This window comes from Protopterus annectens, chromosome 5.part1 (genome assembly GCF_019279795.1).
Source record: "Protopterus annectens isolate FY-2018-M chromosome 5.part1, PAN1.0, whole genome shotgun sequence".
Taxonomy (NCBI): Eukaryota; Metazoa; Chordata; order Ceratodontiformes; family Protopteridae; genus Protopterus; species Protopterus annectens.
Genome location: NC_056736.1, coordinates 626,191,543 through 626,212,367, shown reverse-complemented (window position 1 = coordinate 626,212,367; position 20,825 = coordinate 626,191,543). Strand labels below are relative to the sequence as shown.

Here is a 20,825-nt window from a genome sequence, read left to right as displayed (position 1 = left end):
GACTCCTTATGAGAAAGATTCAGTGGTACTTCTAAAAAAAAAGTTGGTCCCAACACATGCATTCCTTAGAGCTCCAGGTACCAGTGCTGGAATTTGTGAAATGAGAGTTACAGTGGTAGAGGGATCAGATGTCTCTCAATCTAAGCCTGCTCTTCTCCCTCCAGATTCCAGTTCAGTTACTTTAGATGGACTTGTCCAGTTTTGCTTTGGGAACAGCGTCCAGGGAAGTTCAAGTGCAAGGCAAATGAGGTCCTTCAGATGCTGCAAAGCACATAGATGTCAAGGAAATTATAGCAGTGATTCAGGCCCTAAATGTTCTTCACCACTTGTGGTCTCCAGGTCCCCTTTTAGTGGTCACACTCAACACCACAGTAATGTCATACCAGAACAAACAATGGGTACAAGGTCACGCTATCTTTGTCGGGTGACAGTGATGGCCTGGCAGCTAGTGTTGCAACATTCTCTGACACTTCAGGCCTCATACGTCCTGTCAGAGAAAAACATAGACAGACTAAGTAGATCCCGGATGGACCCTCATAAGTAGAAAGTCAGGACAGAAATCTTCCAGGATTTGGTCCAGATGAGGGAATCATCTCATATAGATCTGTGTACCTCTTTTCAGAACAGACAGTTGGAAAAATTCTGTTTGAGATATCCTTGCAGCCTTGTATGGAGGACAGATGCATTCTCATTTCCTTGGACAGGAGTATTCCTTTATGCATGTCCACCCTTTCCAGTGATACCCAAGGTACTTCTGAAGATTCAGAAAGAAATACCCAAGATAATTATAGTGACTACCTCACCTTTGGCCCAGGGAAGGTTGGCTCTCTGTTTTAATGGAAATGGCCACTAGCAATTACCACATGCTTCCTCACACTTTGGATCTGCTCACACAATGTCAGTGATGACTGATGCACCAGAGCTTACAGCAATTGTAAGTGACAGCCGAGATGCTTCTGTTTTGATACCTTTTAGGCAGTTGCACTGCAACTAGAAAATTTTACATTTACAAGTGGAAGAGGATTTCTAGGTCATGCCTTATGAGTAACAAAGGACCTAGTATGGTGTGTACCCCTCTGGTTTTGAAATATTTATCTATGCTACTCAAAGATGGCATATTTTATGCATCTGTCAAGGTGCATCTTGCGGCCTGCCTGCTCATGGATCCCCATCAGTTTGTTAAATGAGTGTTGCACTTGAGATACCCTCGGAAGCAAAGTCCTCCTCCTTAGGATCTCACCTTTGCTCTTGAAAAATTGACTTTATCTCTTTTTGAACCTGTCTTTCAGGCTGATTTAAAGTTCATCACTTGGAAAACTGTTTTGTTTTCTGGTTGCTCTGACATCTGCAAGGTGAGTCTCTGAGCTACAAGTGCTCATATTTGGCCAACCTTATCTGGTTTTCCACAAGGACAGAGTTGTTTTCTGCCAAAAGTTGTTTCTGAATTTACACTCAATAAAGCCATCAACCTCCCAGTTTTCTTTCTGCAGTCTGAAAACAAGGGAGAGAAGATAATGCACACCTTGAGTGTGCACAGGCAGGTCAGGTACTACCTTGACAGAAGTAAGTCTTTCAGGAAGGCTGAACAGCTCTTTATTTCCTATTTTGGGGCTAAGAAGGGTCAATCTGTCTCTAACCAAACAATTACTCATTGGTTGTCCTCTGCCATTCTTTTTCATTACTCCTTCTTCTTCTTCTTCTTTTCTTCTTCATCTTTCGGCTGTTCCCGTTAGGGGTCGCCACAGCAGATCATCTGTTTCCATTTCTTCCTGTCCTCTGCATCTTGCTCTGTCACACCAACCACCTGCATGTCCTCTCTCACCACATCCATAAACCTTATCTTAGGCCTTCCTCTTTTCCTCTTACCTGGCAGCTTCATCCTTAGCATCTTTTTCTCAATATACTCTGCATCCCTCCTCAGCACATGTCCAAACCAACGTAATCTTGCCTATCTGGCTTTGTCTCCAAACCTTCCAACCTGGGCTGACCCTCTAATATTAGTATCTAAGATTACGCCCACCATGGTAAATCTATTCTAGGCAAGTTGAAGGCACATTCCGTTCGAGCCTTATCCTCTTCAATGACATATTGGAAAAGATGGACTTTAGAAACATTCTAGAGGAAACAATCTAGTTCTCTGCTCATACTTTTACAAAACACTACAGACAGGATTCTTTCTCAGCTTCCAGAGCAGTCTTTAGAAGGACCATTCTCCAGGGGCTCCAGGATCTTTATCCTTCCTCCTCCCAGGTAGGGTAAGTTAACAGTAGATGTTTAAATTTCACACTGCTTCAGTGGCAGCACCCACCCACCCACCACCCCCCTTTTTAATTTATATAGTTTAGTAGCTTCCAAACTTGTTATGTTGGCTGGCTTTGGTTGGTTGTGTTGGTGTTTTTTAGCTGCAAGTGGGTTAATTTCAGGCAACTCTTGCTTCTGGTCCTTCTTGGTTCCTCCTGATTAGCACTAAAACTGTGAACAACTGACTTCCTATGGCAGCAGTTAGGCTTTTCCTGATGGGAGAGACTTAGCAGACCCCATATCACAGGGAGACAGAGGAGGGAACTCTGAGCTCTGAAAAGCTGCCAGTGTGGTTTTGCAAAGGTGCAGAATCCATATGCCACTGAGACACTGTATAATTTGAACATACACTGTTACAGGTAAGTAGAACTTATGCAACTGTACTTTATGCAAACTGTGACTATAATACGATGTTAGCAGTGTTTAGGTGACCTGCACACGAAATTCCCACCAAATTTTGTCATCACTTCACTGACATATTTCAGGCTTATTCATCAGACTTGGTCATAACCAGTATGGCACCATTAGTACTCCCATGGCCATTTTGTAACACCAAACATTTATCTGGAATTCCAATGTATGTGGTCTGTAAGATGATAGAGATGATATTTTTAGTTTTTTTGTTAACAGGCAACACCCCCATTCTCTCTAAAATTTTGTACTGATGCTATTGTCTCACTCATGGCCATTGTTATACTGAGGTCTGTTAAGGAAAGACATTTATCCAACATGTGGAAATCCTTGGTTATAGTCACAGCCACAGGGGTGGTATAGCAACAGATCTTGACTAGTATGGTGTCATTCCATTTTTCCAGCCCTTTCAAAACTACTGAAAAAGTGTATGTCTGCAACTGCTAAATCGTCTATGGGAAGACAAACTTTTATCATTGTGGACTCAGGCCAGGGCATGGTATTGAAACAGCCCACTTGTATTTTATGCAAATCAACTCTGCTACAATCTAAATTGTAATTAATTAGTTGGAACGGCCCTCCTTGATCTTTCAAAGGCCTTTACGACAATCAGCCATGAAATACTGCTCTGCCTACTTATTAAGTACATCTTATCCCAAAACTTCTTACACTGGTTCCATAGAAACTTTACCCACAATACCCAGTACATATCACCCTCTGCCCACATATCATTTGGTGCACCACAAGGCTCTGCTTGGGTTCCCTTTATTTTAATATGGTTTTCAGTAATATGCCTCACGTAGAGGGTATCTATTTGAATGAGCAACAATGCAATTTGTTGATTTGTTTTGCTTGAATCTATATTTTAAGTTTCACTAGGCCCCACCTTGTAAAGTATTGTTGTGTACTGTTATTATATGTGCTGTTTTCATGTAGCATTTATTTTTATTATTTGATGATTGGGGTAGAACCCTGTTTCACCAGGAACATTTTTATAATCAGCTTGGGGAGAACAAGTTGCACAAATAAATAAACACAGAGAGAACAAGTTGCACAAATAAATAAACACAGAGAGAACAAGTTGCACAAATAAATAAAGAGAATGATTGATTAGATATGAAAAAGACAGGCATAATTACAGAATAATTGTAAAACCTAATTACCTTTGACTAGGTTTTACTTGAAAGTGACTGACTTAATTACAGAGGTTGTACAGTGGAGGAATTAAGACCTTGTTACAGCTGTTTAGAAAACATATGGGGAAATATAAGAAGAAGAATTTGAAAATGGTAGAAAGAGGAGAAATAAAAGGTAGTGTGGGGGCAGAGGGAGGGCGAAATGTCAGAGTTGGAAAGGGTCAAGAAAAAGACAGTAAAGGGTTGAAGTGTCAGTTGCAGGTGTAAGTACAATTAAGTAAGCAATGTAGCCCCTACGTTTGAGTAAATGGAGAAAGGGGTAGGGTTTAGGTGATATGTGTTTTGTGGAAGCATTTACTATGTGCTTTTCAGAATAAGAATGATCTTTTTGTTGACTTAGTTTGTACATTAAATGTAATCTTCATTTTTCTTAATAAGGTCACAGATGATGCATGTGGTTCCTAAGTAATTCAACAATGTATTCTTCTTTGTGTCAGGATATTTGACATTGTATTTGCTCATGTACCATTGTAAATGTGTGTAATATAAGCATTTTTTTCTTATGAAACTGATTTGTTGTTTATTTTTAGCTTAACAGGCCCTGACGAGTGTATGATTCTGTATGGTGATGATAAGGTAATGTATTTTACTGGAGACATGACTTATTTCAAATGTAGGTGACTCTTTTCTGCTGCTTCATAAGTAAAAAGTGACCTGATATAAACTGCCTATTTCATAACTGTTTCAAATCATATTTTGACTGCATCCACACAGGTGCAAATATATATTTTCATATAAATTTTAATCAGTGTTTATAAGCTTTATATTTCCTTCCGGTGCTGTTTTCACATACATTTATTTAATGCATTATGAATTAAGCTGTTTTTTTTTTTAACATGGAGTAAATAAGAGCAAAATGAATGTAAAAGTTTATAAAACAGATTTAAAATCAAATTAATTAATTATTAACTTTGGATCTGTAGAGAAGAAATTTTAAATAAAACACATGAGTTATTGAAATGTTAATGTGAAGAAACAATTTACATATTTAATGAGTATAATTCAGTGGTATTTTGTCTGTATATAGGAACTGTAAATATATGCATAAGTGCCAGCTGTTTTGATGAACGTATAGAGCAATGCTAAGGCGTTGCAATAACTTAAGTGTCTTATCTGTAGTGCCATCTAAAGCTTTTGTGTAGAGCAGTTCACAGTAAAGGTGAGCTATTGGTTTTGGTGCTCAAAGTTCAGCTCCCCTCACCACATAATATACACGCATGCCTGTACATTTGTGCCAACACATGCAGTACATGCATGTGCACATGCACACACATGCACACGCACACACATACACACACACACACATACATATATATATATATATATATATATATATATATACACACACACACACACACACACACACAGACAGACACACACATACACACACATGGACACACATACATACATACACACATGCACACTCCAAATGATAGCAGCACCAAAATAGATGACCCAGGCATAAGATTATTTTTATCTGTTGAATGGCTGTAGTAGTAGTGCAGAGTAGAAAGCCACAGTTTTTCTGATGTGCTTCATTTCTATCAAGTACACCTCTGTAATGCCACAGGTTGCAAGCTGAAGGATCTGTCACTCATTCAACCTCTGTAGAAATTACATCTGTGTGAGTATACTTAACATAATAGTAGATGTTTAAATATAGGATCATTGTTGCAGTAATCAGTTATAGGCAGATTTCAGGACCCAGCCTGGAGTTTTCAGCAGCCAGACATCCCTGTGAAAATGTGAAGGTACATTCTCAGGTGGGAGTGTGGAGGTACACTCTCATGTGGGAATGTGGGAATGCATTCTTGTGTGAAAATGCAGAGGTACAGTCTTGTGTGGGAATGTGGAAGTAGATTCTTCTTTGGGAATGTGGAGATGCAGTCTTGTGTGGGAATGTGGAGGTACAGTGTTGTGTGGGAATATGGAGGTACAGTCTTGTGTGGGAATGTGGAGGAACAGTCTTGTGTGAAAATGTGGAGGTACAGTCTTCTGTGGCAATGTGGAGATACAATCTTGTTGGAAATGTGGAGGTGCAGTCTTATGTGGGAATACTGGATGTGCAGTATTGTGTGAGAATATGGAGGTGCAGTCTTTTGTGGGAGTGTGGAGGTGCAGTCTTGTTTGGGAGTATGGAGGTACAGTCTTGTATGAGAATGGTGGATGTGCAGTCGTGTGAGAATTTGGAGGTAGAGTCTTGTGTGAGAGTGTAGAGGTATAGTCTTGTTTGAGAGTGTGGAGGTGCAGTCTTGTGTGGGTATGGTGGAGGTGCAGTCTTGTGTGAGAATGTGGAGGTACAGTCTTGTGTGAGAGTATGGAGGTGCAGTCTTGTGTGGGCATGTGGAGATTAGTCTTGTCTAGAATGTGGAGGTACATTCTTGTGCAGAAATGTAGAAGTATAGTCCTGTGTGGGAATGTGGAGGTGCAGTCTTGTGAGAGAATGTGGAGGTGCAGTCTTGTGAGAGAATGTGGAGGTGCAGTCTTGTGTGGGAATGTGGAGGTGCAGTCTTGCACTGAAATATGAAGGTGCAGTCTTATGTGGGCATGGTGGATGTGCAGTCTTGTGTGAGAATATGTATGGTTTATAGGTTCATAGGTTCATAGGTTAGTACTAGGCTAAGTGCCCTTGTGGACCATTTTAAGCCTAGTCAATTATCCCATGACAGAATCAAACCCTGCACCTTGTGTTTGTAAGGCAGACACCTTAACCATTATGCCAACCTAACCGACATGTAGAGGTGCATTGTCTGGGAATGGTGTAGGTGTAGTCTTGTGTGGGAGTATAGAGGTACAGTCTTGTGTGGGAGTATGTGAAGGTGCAGTCTTGTGTGGGAATGTGGAGGTACAGTGTTGTGTGAGAATCTGTGGGAATATGGAGGTATGTTCTTGTATGAGAATGTGGAGGAAAAGTCTTGTGTGAGAATGTGGAGGTACAGTCTTGTGTGGGATTGTGGAGTTGCAGTCTTATGTGGGAATGCTGAGGTACATTTTTGTTTGGGAATGTGGAGTTATATTCTTGTGTGAGAATGTGAAGGTACAGTCCTGTGTGGGAATTTGGAGGAACATTCTTGTATGAAAATGTGGAGGCACAGCCTTCTCTGGGAATGTGAAGGTGCAGTCTTATGCAAGAATGGTGGATGTGCAGTCTTGTTTGAGAATGTGAAGGTACAGTCTTGTGTGGGAGTGTAGAGATGCAGTCTTGTGTGGGAATGTGGAGGTGCAGTCTTGTGTGGGAATGTGGAGGTTCAGTCATGTGTGAAAATGTGGATGTGCAGTCTTATGTGAGAATGTGGAGGTGCAGTTTTGTGTGAGAATGTAGAGGTGCAGTCTTTTGTGGGAGTGTGGAGGTACATTCTTGTGTGGAATGTGGAGGTGCAGTCTTATGTCAGAATGTGGAGGTACAGTGTTGTGTAAGAATGTGTGGTAACGTGGAGGTACATTCTTGTGTGGGAATGTGGAGGCATAGTGTTGTGTGAGAATGTGGAGGTGCAGTCTTGTGTGAAAATGTGGAGGTGCAGTCTTATGTGAGAATGTGGAAGTGCAGTCTTGTGTGAAAATGTGGAGGTGCAGTCTTGTGTGAGAATGTGGAGGTACAGTGCTGTGAGGGAATGTTGAAGTACAGTCTTGTTGGGAATGGTGGATGTGCAGTCTTGTGTGGGAGTGTGGAGGTACAGTCTTGTGCAAGAATGTGGAGGTGCAGTCTTGTGTGAGAATGTGGAGATGCAGTCTTGTGTGGGAATGGTGAATCTGCAGTCTTGTGTGAGAATGTGGAAGTGCAGTTTTGTGTGGGAATGTGGAGGTGTAGGCTTGCACAGGAATATGGAGGTGCAGTCTTGCGTAGGAATGTGGAAGTACAGTCTTGAGCCACAGCCAGTAGAAGTGGCCCTGCTGTAAGTAGGAATCTGTTGTGCACTCTTACCTTATCCTTTTTTGGGGAGCACATGTAAAGGTAGAATATAGTACTGAAAGAGGCAAATGGGAAAATATCTGTAAAATGCCTCAACACCCAGCATCAAACTAAATAGAACTAAATGCAGTAACATATATGTCACTATTATAAATTAAAAAGCAGTAAATGTTTGTTCCACAACTCAAAATATTAATCAGGAACCAAAAGTAGAATAACCCTGCTGACAAGATGAGATACACCAGGATAATCCAAGAAAAAATAAGTTTTATTAATATTAAGTAATTTTGTCTGTATGCAAGTTAAATCAGACTTCATCAGAATCTGTTAAAAACAACACTAAATGCTGCATTTCAATCATGATCACATGACAGCTGTCCCCCATTCTTAAAGATAAATACATGTTTAAAAACTTTAATAAAATATGTACATATATATTCAGTCATTCACGAGTATGAATAGCAATAAAAATACACAAGTATATGTAAAACATCTCCTTTGAATTATACTAAAATGACTTGTAATGATAAAACAGTATATAATAACACTATATAATAATAGAAAATGTATGTATATAAAAACTTTTTCTTGCAACAATAAGTAAACTGACATTCCAAAACAGTTACCAACTGCAGTAGTGGTTCTGCGGTAGCGTTGTCGCCTCACTGTAAGACGTTGTCCTGTTCGATTCTCAGCTAGAGCATCTTCTGTGTGGAGACATGTGTGAATGAGCGTACCTTTGTTGAAGGTTGTGCATCAGGGCCAGCAACTCGGCACGTAAAAATCTACTGCCAATCATTAGCGGACTGAAGTTCTGCTGTGGCGACCCCTAACCGGGAAAAGTCGAAAGACACAACAACATTCCAAAACAGTTACCCATCCAAACACTAACCAAGGCTGACCCCACTTTGCTTTTGAAATCAAACTAGATCAAGCACCTTGTTTTTATTTTACAATTTGGCTGTCAAAACCTCAAAATACAGTGGCAACGGAGATTGCATCACTAATGCTAAGAGGTTCAGATGCATTCAGTAGGAGCTGCCACCTTAATTCCTTGTATTGTGAAGTGTTTCCCAACCCTCCTTCTCTAGAACTGTTGGCTTTCTCTGTAATAAAAAAAAACAAAACTCTTGAAGTTCTTACAATGAATGGAAGGTTTATAAGGTGCGTTATAAATAACTTTCTTCTTGATATTACTCTCATGCACAGAGGTCAGCTGTCATGTGATCATATGAATTGCTTTAAATACAACTTAGTGCTGTTTTTAACAGATTCTGATGAAGTCTGATTTAACTTGTATACAGATAAAAGTGCTTAAGCTTTAAAACAAATGTATTTTTCCTTGGCTTATCCTGATGAAATTCATGTTATCATCATGGTTATACTAATTATCAATTATTCATAGAAGAAAAGAGAACAACTAATATGATAATATAATATGATAATACGTGGCACACCTCATCATAAAAGGGTTCTCATCCAGGAAAAAAGAGGTCATTGTTCCCCCTCTACTCGTCACTCATTAGACCCATTATAGAGTACAACGCCCCTTTTGGAATGTACCTCACAAGACATCTGCAGCAGCTGGAAAGGCCACAGAAGTACCTCTCAAAGAGGATTACTAGCCTCAAACAAATGCCCTACACTGACCGCCTCAAAAAACTCCAGCTTTACTCCGTAGAATATCGCCTACTCCGAGGTGATCTCTGCCTAACATATAAAGCTATGTCAAATCCAGAGCTGTTGGACATGCTACACCTAAAGAAATCCCAATCCCTCTGAGCTACATGCTCTAGGGACCTAAACCTTGTCACCACAATAAACAGGACATGCTGGAGGGATAGATTCCTGTCCCAGAGACTTCCTATACTCTGGAACAAGCTACCCATCTATGTCAAGCAAAGTTCTTCATTAACACTCTTCAAGAAAAATCTTGATGAGTGGATGGTAAATAGGAATTACACCCTGGGGATCACTTCTGTGTCTCTGCTGGACAGTGGCACAGGAAAATAACTTTCTTGGGTGGCGTAAGCTGGAACCTTGCTGGCTAGGCTTACGTAGGCCCTTGGGCCGATAGCCTAGTACCTACCTATGAACCTATGAACCTATGAGAAATGACACACATATGAGAGTGAAGCACAGCAAACCAGGCGAAACCTGTACCAAAACCATGGCAACCATTTTCAACAAAACCAGGCCTGTGCTAGACCAACAGGAAAGTGATGGTGGGGTGGACCCTGTCCTAAGCAATGACCTTGTGTACAAGCATGTACTTTTATACTCAGTATTCTCACACATCTGTGATATGTTAGTCATAAGAATTGTTGCTACAGTATGTTCATTTTTTGACCATCAGAGTACCGAGAAGTATACCTCCACCTGTAAACAGGGTGGAAGGCAGACCATTACAAATGCATGACCTCAGCGGTATATATTCTCTTGACCCTAGGCTCATAGGTTCATATGTAAGTACTAGGCTAGCTGTTATTGTGGGCCATGTTTTTTAAGCCTAGCCAATTTCCCTGAATAGATAGAATCATACCCTGAACCTTTACCATTACAGAAACTCCCAGACTAGACAAATTATTTTTAATGTTTTATAAAAATGTGACTAGAAATCTAAGTTGCAGCCTCACAAACATTGTGAGTTAAGTTTTTTTTTAATATTAGTGACAGCTGATCTGAGACTATTATTTTAAAAAAAAATTAACTCAGAATGTTTGTGAGAACTGAGGTGGTGCAGAGGTTAACATTGTTGCCTCACAAAAAGAGGTTCTCTGGTTCGATTTTCAGCTAGAGCACCTTCTGTGTGGAGTCTGCATGTCCTCCCTGTGGACAAATGAACTTTAAAGAGATGCAGGCAGGTGCATGTGTGCATGTGCCTTCTGTGAAGGTTCGGTGCTGGGTTGGCAACTTGACACCATAAAAATACACTGCCAATCAATAGCAGACTGTGATCTGCTGTGGCAACCCCTAACTAGGAAAAGTTGAAAGGCATTGCTTTAGTGACAGCTGATCTGAGAAGGCTGGACACAAAGAATGATATGTTGAACTTCTCATAACAACGTGCATATAGCTATGAAGCCATTTAGATGTTGCCTACTTGACATTTCTTAAAGAATACAAAAAAACAAATTGGGTTGTCACAGGTGTTTAGTTTTGCCACTGTAATATTGGAGGATTCTGTGAAAATCCATGGTATGCAGAGTTGGATCATAGTCACACTGGGCCTTTGATAGGGTAGTCGAATAGGGCCCCCAGCCATACCAGTATCCCATAATTTGGTTGTCTCGCCCCAGTTACCATAAAACACTGTTCAAACCTGTTAGTGTGAATATTTTTTTTCTTCACTTTTATAATGATCACAAAGATCTGGAGTTAATTTAAAACATTTACTTTAGGATGTACAGCAGAAATATTGACATCCATTTGGTAAAAAAAACTCTCACTGAAAACAGACATAGCATGAGCAACAGTAAAACTTCTCTTGCCTTGAAAGTCACATTTATTGAAAATACATTTACAAGCTATTAAACTACATGAAATGTGCTGGAATTCATAGTCAAAATAGCATATACTGAAACATTATGTGAGGAGTGTAGAGATTTAAAGACAAATAGGTAACATATTTGCTAACAGTCTGGCACAGCCAAAGTGTTACATTTTTTCAAATGTTATAATAGTGATTCAGATTTATTGAGGTTCTTTATAATGTATGTGTTGACATGTTGTGATTTATATTTAGATCCTTCTAATATGTTATTACAGAAGGAGGCTTGGTTTATTTTCATTTATGATACTTTGCAACCAAAGGGTCTTAATAATGAATTACTTATGAAATATTTAAGCTTTGAAAGTATCTTGGAACCTCATCTCATAGAAGTTAGGATATGTGTATTTTTGTATTAAACTAGCTTATTGTTATTATTAGTGTTATTATTATTATAATTATTTTTATTCTATGAACTCATTTGTTTCAACTGAATTATTTTTGCTTTATGTTTTCATTTAAATTCATATGCAGTCTGCTTCTATTTCGTAATGTTTTGATTGATGAACTATTTAAGTGCTTTAGTGTGTTTTAAAACTTTTGAACTTGAAGGCGTATGCCGAGGCGCTAGTTCATTTTTGTTTTTTACACATTGCTCCTGGTTTCTAATAAAGTAATATTTTTGTGCCAAATGGTGTTTTTTTCTAAATTTTGGAGTGTGGAAGTGTTTATATTTGGCAGCAATCATGAAAGTTGTGTTTATAAAATCTATTTTAGCTCACTGCAGTGAGAACCATGAAGTGTATTCCATTGTACCCCCCATGCTCTCCCAATCTTTTAGCCTATGAATCAGACACAAAAAGCCAAAATCAGGAATTTTAAGTATTGCTGTTATATACTTAGAAAATGCATAGGTGATTAGTAGGTTAACTGCCTGAAGGACCATTTTAAGCTTAGCCAACAACCTGAGATCAGAATCAAACTGTTTTTATTGTGTCTATGAGACAAAGACCTTAACCATTATACAGGTTTTACAGTAGAAAGCATTTTCTGGGGAATATCAAGTCTGGAATTCATATGTATGTCATCATTTAGTGACTTCACTCACAGCAATGTGCCAGAAAACTACAATGTGTATAAAGAACAGACCACAAATATTAGCTAAAATTCAGCAGCCATTCTATAAGATTTAGGATTTTTGCTTGGAAGCATTTGCATAGGTATTTTTATACACCAAGCAGACTCCACAGAATTTTTCCTCAAGTAGATTGCAAATGTTGGAGATATGATTCGGAAGAAAGAGGTAATTGGGATCATATTTTTAGGAGGTTAATGAGATGACAGACTTTATAAATTCCCTGCAGACTACTCTGTCAGAAATACCGAGTGAGCAAATTGGAGTAACTAAGGAAATTATTTTTTGAGCTGTGTTACAGGATTTAATTTGCCTAGGCATAGTAAGGCCTTGCTGAGTTTAATTCTGGTAGCTGACAGAAAAACAATTAGTAGTATATGGTAATCAAAGTCTAAACCAACCGTATTAGAAGTAGTGAATATAGTAACAGAGGTAAAAGAACCGGAAGTGGGATCTTTAGAAAAGGGGAGGAGTGAATTACATAGAAAACAATGGGAATTGTGGGGACGGTACATGCAGAATAATGTTTTAGAGGAGGACTGAGGTTTAAGTAAAGGAAGGAATTAAATATGCTATGTAATATTTGATTGACAATGATGGTATAGAAGATTATATGGGATATATAATATCTGCAACTGAAAATGTCAATATAGTTTGTTTTCATTTATATAAATGTGTGATATCCTATGTCATAAGTGATAATTCTGTAAAGATTACAAGAAATCAGCAACAATGGAGAACTATGCCTTCTCCAAACACACTGGCCACATATGTACACACAGATGTGATCAAGTACAGACGCTTGTATGACTGTTTACCTCAGATATCTGTTTGAAATAAAGTGAATGAATAACTACATAAAACAATGGCCCAGAATTGCATCTTTTCTTGCTGCTGTCAGAACCATACAGTGCAACCCACTTCATCTCCTCTTTGCCCTCTCAACTTCTTTATTCATGAATTAGAGACAAAGACCAAGCAGGAACAGATTTTAAGTATTTCTGTTATATACTTAGAAGGTTGCTGGAATAACAAGTTCTGCACTAGCAAGCATTTTTTGAAGGATACACAGAGCGAGACTTAGATACCTGTCATTATTTAGTAGCTGGAATCCAGAGCAATTTACCAGAAAGCCAAACTTCTCAATTGCTTTGCTCAAGAATTCTGGACAAAAGCCAGAAATAATGGGAGGAGCAAAGGCCCAACAATGGACAATTTATTTTATTTTAATTTATTTATATATTTATTTATTTAATCAGTTTGTTAACTTGGTAAATCCTCTGGACAAAGTGCCCCTTTACAGGGACAAACCCTATGAGTTTTATCTGGTTAAGTAATTTGCTCAAAGTCACACAGCAGGCAAATGGAGGTGAAAGTGAATCAAACACTATGCTTTAAACTACAGGAAGCACTCTAATTTACTTCAAAAAAGTTAACAGAAAAGCAGGTATATCATAAATATATTTTTGAGCAAAGTTATAAAACTCTAATTACAGACATTATTGACTGACTGTAATCCTCAACGATTTACCAAAAAAGGTTTTGCAAATGATTGCAAAAATATGAAGCAATATCAGAAACTTTCTGCAAATGTCAGGAACAGATGAGAGGCAGACAACTATAATCATTTAGAAAGTTAAAAGAACAATAAGTTTTGCATCAATGTACATTTTCTGAAAAATAATAGCTATAAAAATACTAATGTCTGGCATTATTGACTCAATGTAAAATCCTTAATTACATTAAAGCAAACACTATTTTAGATAGTTTTAAGAACAACTTGGACACCTATTATGGGAACAACTGGCCTAGTATATTGGCAGACTAGAAGGGCATTGATGCCTGTGCTTGAAATATTTTAGTGTATGTCTTCAGTACTGCACAATATCAACGATTCCAAAAGTCTTTAATAGTGTAAGACTGGAGGCTTATCTGCTATTGGTCCATCTTGAATATAACAATCTTAAAGAAATGTCTCTCCCTCTCTGTCATTGGCTCTGCACTTGAGCCAATAAAAGAGAAGGATAAGGAATATAAGCTCTCACAAGTCAAAACAGAGCAAGGAGCAATACATAAGACCCATTTTCCAAGAAAATCAGGTGCAGAGCAAAAATATGAGGGAAAATCAGAGATGGTCTTCATAATCAGGGACAGCTGAGAGACATTTTTTCCTTGTATTCTACACAACTGATTTGCTCAAAAAATCTGGACTCAGCAAAAAAATAATTGAGGGTAACATCAGGGACAAATTTTAAATATTATCACTTAAACGTTAATACAACAGTTTTTGCATCAACATGCATTTTCTGAACCGTAAGAAGTATGAAATGCTAATATCTGACATTACTGACTTGTCTGCAATCCTCAATAGTTTACCAGAAAATCAGAAAGTTTACAAAGGACAAGACCAAAAGTATGAGAAAAGGTCTGGGACAATATGCAACAGGGATAGTTGACAGATGTGCATCTTTTTAATATCTCCAAATCTTTTGAATTTCTAATACTATGGCAAGGATGAATCCCATTCCTAAGTCAAAGTATGATTAACGTTCATGAAATTAGTATTGTTTCAATCTTTGATGATAGCCAGAAGTGCTGTTCGCAGCATCCGCAGTGTGCCCAGTAATGATTCCTTCTTTAATTCATACGGAGTTACTTGTATCGGTAACATATCTAAATATGATTGTAAATTCTTTTTTATAAGACCTGTTGCTCCTACTACTACTGGAACTGTCTGTGTATGCTTCTTCAACTTTGCCCTCATTTCTGCCTGCAAACCCTGCTATTTTATGACTTTGTGTCACTCTGTGTGTAAGACAGTGTAGTCACAGGGCGTAGCAATTTCAGTGGTCAATAACACTTTTGTCTTCTTTTCATGGACTACTATATCTGGTTTTCTTGCATCTGTTTTTTGAAGTGTTGGTAATGGGTGATCCCATGTGATACAAACTTCATCATTTTCTGTAATCTTTGTGGCTCATATTTCCAGTGGCTTTCAGCTACTTCAATATTATAATGTTTGCAAATCCCCAATGCAACAGTCTTACCACATTATTATGCCTTTCATTATACAATCCTTCTGCCAGTAGTATATCACAGCCAGGAACAAGGTGTGTGACTGTTTCCAATTCTGTTTTACAAAACCTACATTTGTCTGTGTCTCCCACATATTCAATGGACTTTGTAAACCAACGTGTACATAGTCCACTATCTTGGGCCACCAATATTATTAACCTTTCATTTTTTTGGTTTAAATTCACCTCTCCTTAACCATTCCTGCATTCAGTCTTGATCAACATGAGGTTGTTCCAAGAGTTTTCTGTACTTGCAACTATATTTATACATTTTCCACATTTCTTGCCTTTTTATCTGATCCTTCAGCTTATATTCTTTCATTTGTTTTTTGGCACATTCATTTGCTGCCTGATTTTTATCTACTTCTGGTTTGATTTCTATTCTTGATTTACACCAATATGCTTCTGCTAAACTAAGTAGGGACATTATCTTAGACTTACAATAGGATTCAGTAAACTCCATGTAAGCTTCGAGCGACGCCTCCATGGAGTTTGTGTTTGCATCATGAGCAGCAGTGATTACATATTCATGCAGCACACCACGTTTAAACATAAACAACCACGGTTTCATGGCTGATAATAGTGTTGCTGGTGAGGTAACCATGTAATGCAGCAGGACTGTGTGGAATGCTGCAGTGATTACCAGGATTTATCATATAGCAATTTATATGGTCCAAAAGCAGTACAGGATAGTGTATACAGTACAGAGTATTGTGGAATCCCATTCCAGGCATTCTGTACAAAAGTTTGTAAATGATTTGTAAAGGTACATGCACTACCATTTAAAATAAACAGCCAGAGGAAGTATGTGTATTAAAAAGGGACACAGATGAATTGTCGGAATGAACACAGGGAAAGAGGACAGGTGAAACATTGTAATGTACAGCAGATGAGGGCATATAAATGGAGGACAGTTGTAGGAGGAACGCTAATTATATATAGACATGGTACAGTATGGACTGCACAATAAAAATGTATATTATGTGACTGTCACACAAGGTGACATAACAATGGAGAAGATGCATTTGTGATACAAGCATCCTGACATGAACAATGGAGAGGACATCTATCAGGAATGATATATATGATCGGGGTTGGGTGCATATTGTGAAGCTGTGCAAACTGATTTGGCTGAATATGACTGTAATGTCAGCAGTGGTCTCCAAAATGTGGGACAGAGTTACAGGCTCATGGACAACAGTTAAAGAAGTGCTCACAATCATGGACAATATCAGAATAATACCACCAGTAATCCTATGTCTCTGTCACAACATATGTGAATCTAAGTGATCATAGATGGTTCTGCATGACCACAGTTGTATAGCTATTATGAAATGTGAGGGTAATCAATCACATCATCTCAACACTGTAGCATCTGCTGGAGGTGTTAGGAGGGATATTGCTATACCTGTATGTGCTTTTATGATCAATACAGACTAACTGACTAGTGTGCATGGCATATATATATATATATATATATATATATATATATATATATATATATATATATATATAAAAAAAAACCCACGCTGTCAAGAATATAAACCATGTCATCAATGTTGTCAAACAGCTATGTATGTACTGTGTGCATCACCAGAGGAGATATTTGGGGTTGGGAGGGTGGTCTAATGGTTAAGGTGTTTGCCTTACAAACACAAGGTACAGGGTTTGAATCTCACAGGGGATAATTAGCTAGGCTTAAAATTGCTCACAAGGGCAGTTAGCCCAGTACTAATCTATAAACCTATGAACCTATGTCATACATGCATCTGATATAACACCTTGATGGGGGTTCTGCATCATCAGACAGTAATATTTATGCAACAAAAAGAATACCTGGGTATGGCCAATAAGATGTGTAGGAGCTCACTGTGCCAAAGGTGGTACACGTCAGTTACATATCACTGGAAGATGTATAGGGAGGTACATGAAGAAGGGTGCATTGTACTCAGTTATTGGTGGGATGAAGGCTGTGACCTATGGAGGTATTATGACCTTTGATGTGAATGTCCTGCACAAACTCAGTAGTTGTACTACATACAAGTGAGTGGTCACCACTGTGACCACATGCTGGTGGATGTTTCACATACTATCTACCCCAGGACACAGGTCACATACCAACTGGTCTGCTTATAAGGTGTGATATCTACATTATCACTGGGTTGCCCATTTGTTTTCATAACATAACAAATCCGCCCATGTTTTTGTTTTATGTCATGTGTTGTCATGGCTGTGGCAGCAATCTTTAGTGTGTGTTGATACTGTCTGTATTATACTAATATCACAGCTGGAGTCAATTACTGCCCACAATCTGTAGTCCTCCAGACAGCTGTATAGACACAGGATGTCTATGTCATTCATGATGTCTGTGACTTAAATAATGAACAGGAAAGGGCCTAGCAGACAGCCCTGATGTATGGACCTGATCACTGGACCCAAGATATAGGTCACATCACACATTTCAACATATTTAGATGCCACATATGTGATCCAGTGGTCTACCAGCTTGGTAATATAGGTAGCTTGGTAATATAGGTGTTTATGGCCACATCTGACAGTGTGGATTTGCGGCAAATGCCTTGGCCTAGTAAGGTTCCACAGGTTGATAGTTTTGTCATCATGCATGCCTTCAATGACCTCTTTGAGGATATCTAACAGATGTAACAGACATGGGTGTACCATTAAGAACTCACACATGTCTCTTGTACACAGCCAGGATATTACTAGTGTGCATGTAGAAAAGGTCCATGATGACATGTTGGTCTACCTCACAGATGAGGAGAGTTGGAATGTGTCTATACGTGCATGCATAGAGTGTTGTTCCACCCCCCCCCACCACACACACACACACACTTGGATGCATGTTCTACAGGAATATGCTCCATCTGGAGGGTGTGTTGAAGTGTGTATCCAGCCATGTCAGGTAGATGCATGTTCTGAGTTAAGCTATAAGTGATCTGTGATGTTGTCACAGCCAATTAATTCTGCGTGATAGACCTGGATGAAGGTAAGACAGTGCATTCTGCCTGTCTTGATCTTGCCTAGGGTTTAGGGCACAATCCACTACTCAGGTAATTTTGAGAAACTCTTCCAGCTCAGGGTTATCCCTTACGCCACTAGATGGTTAATTATTTGGCCCACAGACAGAACACATACTGTGAAATCAATCTGTATGTATCAATTGTAGAGCTGTTACCATTGGAGTACCCCAAGGATCTGTGCTGGGCCCTTTACTGTTTGGAATCTGTTTCTCAACAGTCCAGGCTAAAGTATACAGCCTTTGGCTTACCAAGTCTGCTGATTCTTGCATATTAAGTGCAATCATTGAGTCCATCATTGATGTTAACATACTACAGAAGGGGCTAACACAGACAAGTGATTGGTGCCAAAGCCACACAGTCCACAAATAAATGCAAAAAAAATGTGCCATCATGTTTACTTTCTGAAAACTGGAATTCCCCACTAATTACAGCATTAACAACACTCCCCTTTTGCTAAAACCCAGTGGTACAAGACTTGGGAACACACATAGATAACAATCTGAACAAGTGTCCCCAGTGATAGGGAAAGGCTACATCGTGCACCTCATACGTCAGGCCATTGTATCCAGATCTGAGGATGATATAGCAGCACTGTACTCAAAATTATTCACAACACTAGTAGAGTGTAATTTTCCTTTTGCATGTAGATCACCAGACATCTGCAGCAGTGAGGAGACCACAGGGGTTTATCACCAAGGAAATATAGGGACTACAAACCATGCCATGATGTATGGGGAGAGACTGAAAGCCCTGTCACTATAATCTTTATTGTATAGGATGAGGTGACTTGTGCCTGGCCTGCAGGCCAGCCTCTGATCCTGTCCTGATGGGAATACTGCACATCTGCAAATCAGCTATAGCTGATGACATCAGCAGAGTCTGTTGAGAGGAAGATGGTAATAGCAGTGTCCCACAGGCTGGTGTAAAATGCTCTCTCTAATGTCAAGCAAAGGCACAAACACACACACACACACACACACACACACACACACACACACACACACACACACACACACACACACACAGACACACACACACACACACACACACACACACACCAGCTGACTGCAGTGAGAACAGAACCCTTACCTAAATACACAGACTACTACAGTACAATACAATAATAATACAGACAACAGGCTGCGTTCTACAAGAACTACAGAATGAACTGGCACCCTACCTAAGTAACCATGTTCAATCATAGCCTCACCTCAGGCTTTGTACCCACTGAATGGCGCACCGCGATGGTTATCCCACTCCACAAAGGGGGAGCCACGACAGACCCCGGGAACTACCGCCCCATTAGCCTGATGAGCCTGGTCTGCAAGGCCATGGAACGTATCATTGTGGAACTCATAAACAAAGACATTGGTAATCTCCAAACTCTGGACCCTACCCAGTTTGGATTTGTAAAAGGCAGATCATGTCTCCTAAACCTGATTGACTTCTTTGAAGCAGTCACCAAAGCCATAGATGAGAGTAAAATGGTTCACACAGCTTATCTAGATCTTGCCAAGGCTTTCGACACCATCCCCCACTCTGGAATTATAGATAAGCTCACTAAACTAGGTATAAATCCCTATGTCACAAGATGGGTTGCCAACTGGCTCATGAACAGAACCCACACTGTGAAAGTAGCGGATTCCAAATCCGAAATCAGACCAGTAACAAGTGGAGTACCACAGGGTTCAGTCCTGGGTCCTCTCCTGTTTGGAATCTACTTCTCTGAAGTGCAGACTAACACAGAAGGTCTTTGGCTAACAAAGTTTGCAGATGACTGCAAACTAGGAGCCATAATCGAAACTCCTAAAGATGTGGACAAACTACAAAAGGGCCTCACTGAGACAGATACTTGGTGTCAAAGCCATGGCCTGAAGCTCAATGCCAAAAAGTGTACTGTCATCCCCTTTGGTAAAAACTCTGTACCCATGAACTACCACATAGCTGGTAGTCTACTTAATGCTGAAAATGTGATAAGAGACCTTGGGACACAGGTGGACAGTAGTCTCTCCTTTGATAATCACATCACCACAGTGGTCAGGAAATCCTTCTACTTGGCTCATCTCATCACAAAAGGATTCTCATCCAGAAAAAAAGAGGTCATTGTTCCCCTCTACTCATCACTCATTAGACCCATTATAGAGTACAACGCCCCTTTTTGTATGTACCTCACAAGACATTTTCAACAACTAGAAAAAACACAGAAATACCTCACAAAGAGGATTACTGGCTTAAAACAGATGCCCTTTGCAGACCGTCTCAAAAAA

General features: G+C 39.3%; 1 protein-coding gene across 1 annotated transcript in view; it reads left to right on the top strand.

Annotated features, from left to right (window-relative positions):
• The window catches only part of LOC122803568 (WD repeat-containing protein 49-like), a 1,120,011-nt gene that overhangs the window by 265,590 nt on the left and 833,596 nt on the right, over positions 1 to 20,825 (top strand). The window contains exon 9 of the mRNA XM_044073240.1: positions 4,439 to 4,484. Coding sequence (XP_043929175.1) covers positions 4,439 to 4,484 — 46 coding nt within the window. The remainder of the gene's footprint in view (positions 1 to 4,438; positions 4,485 to 20,825) is intronic.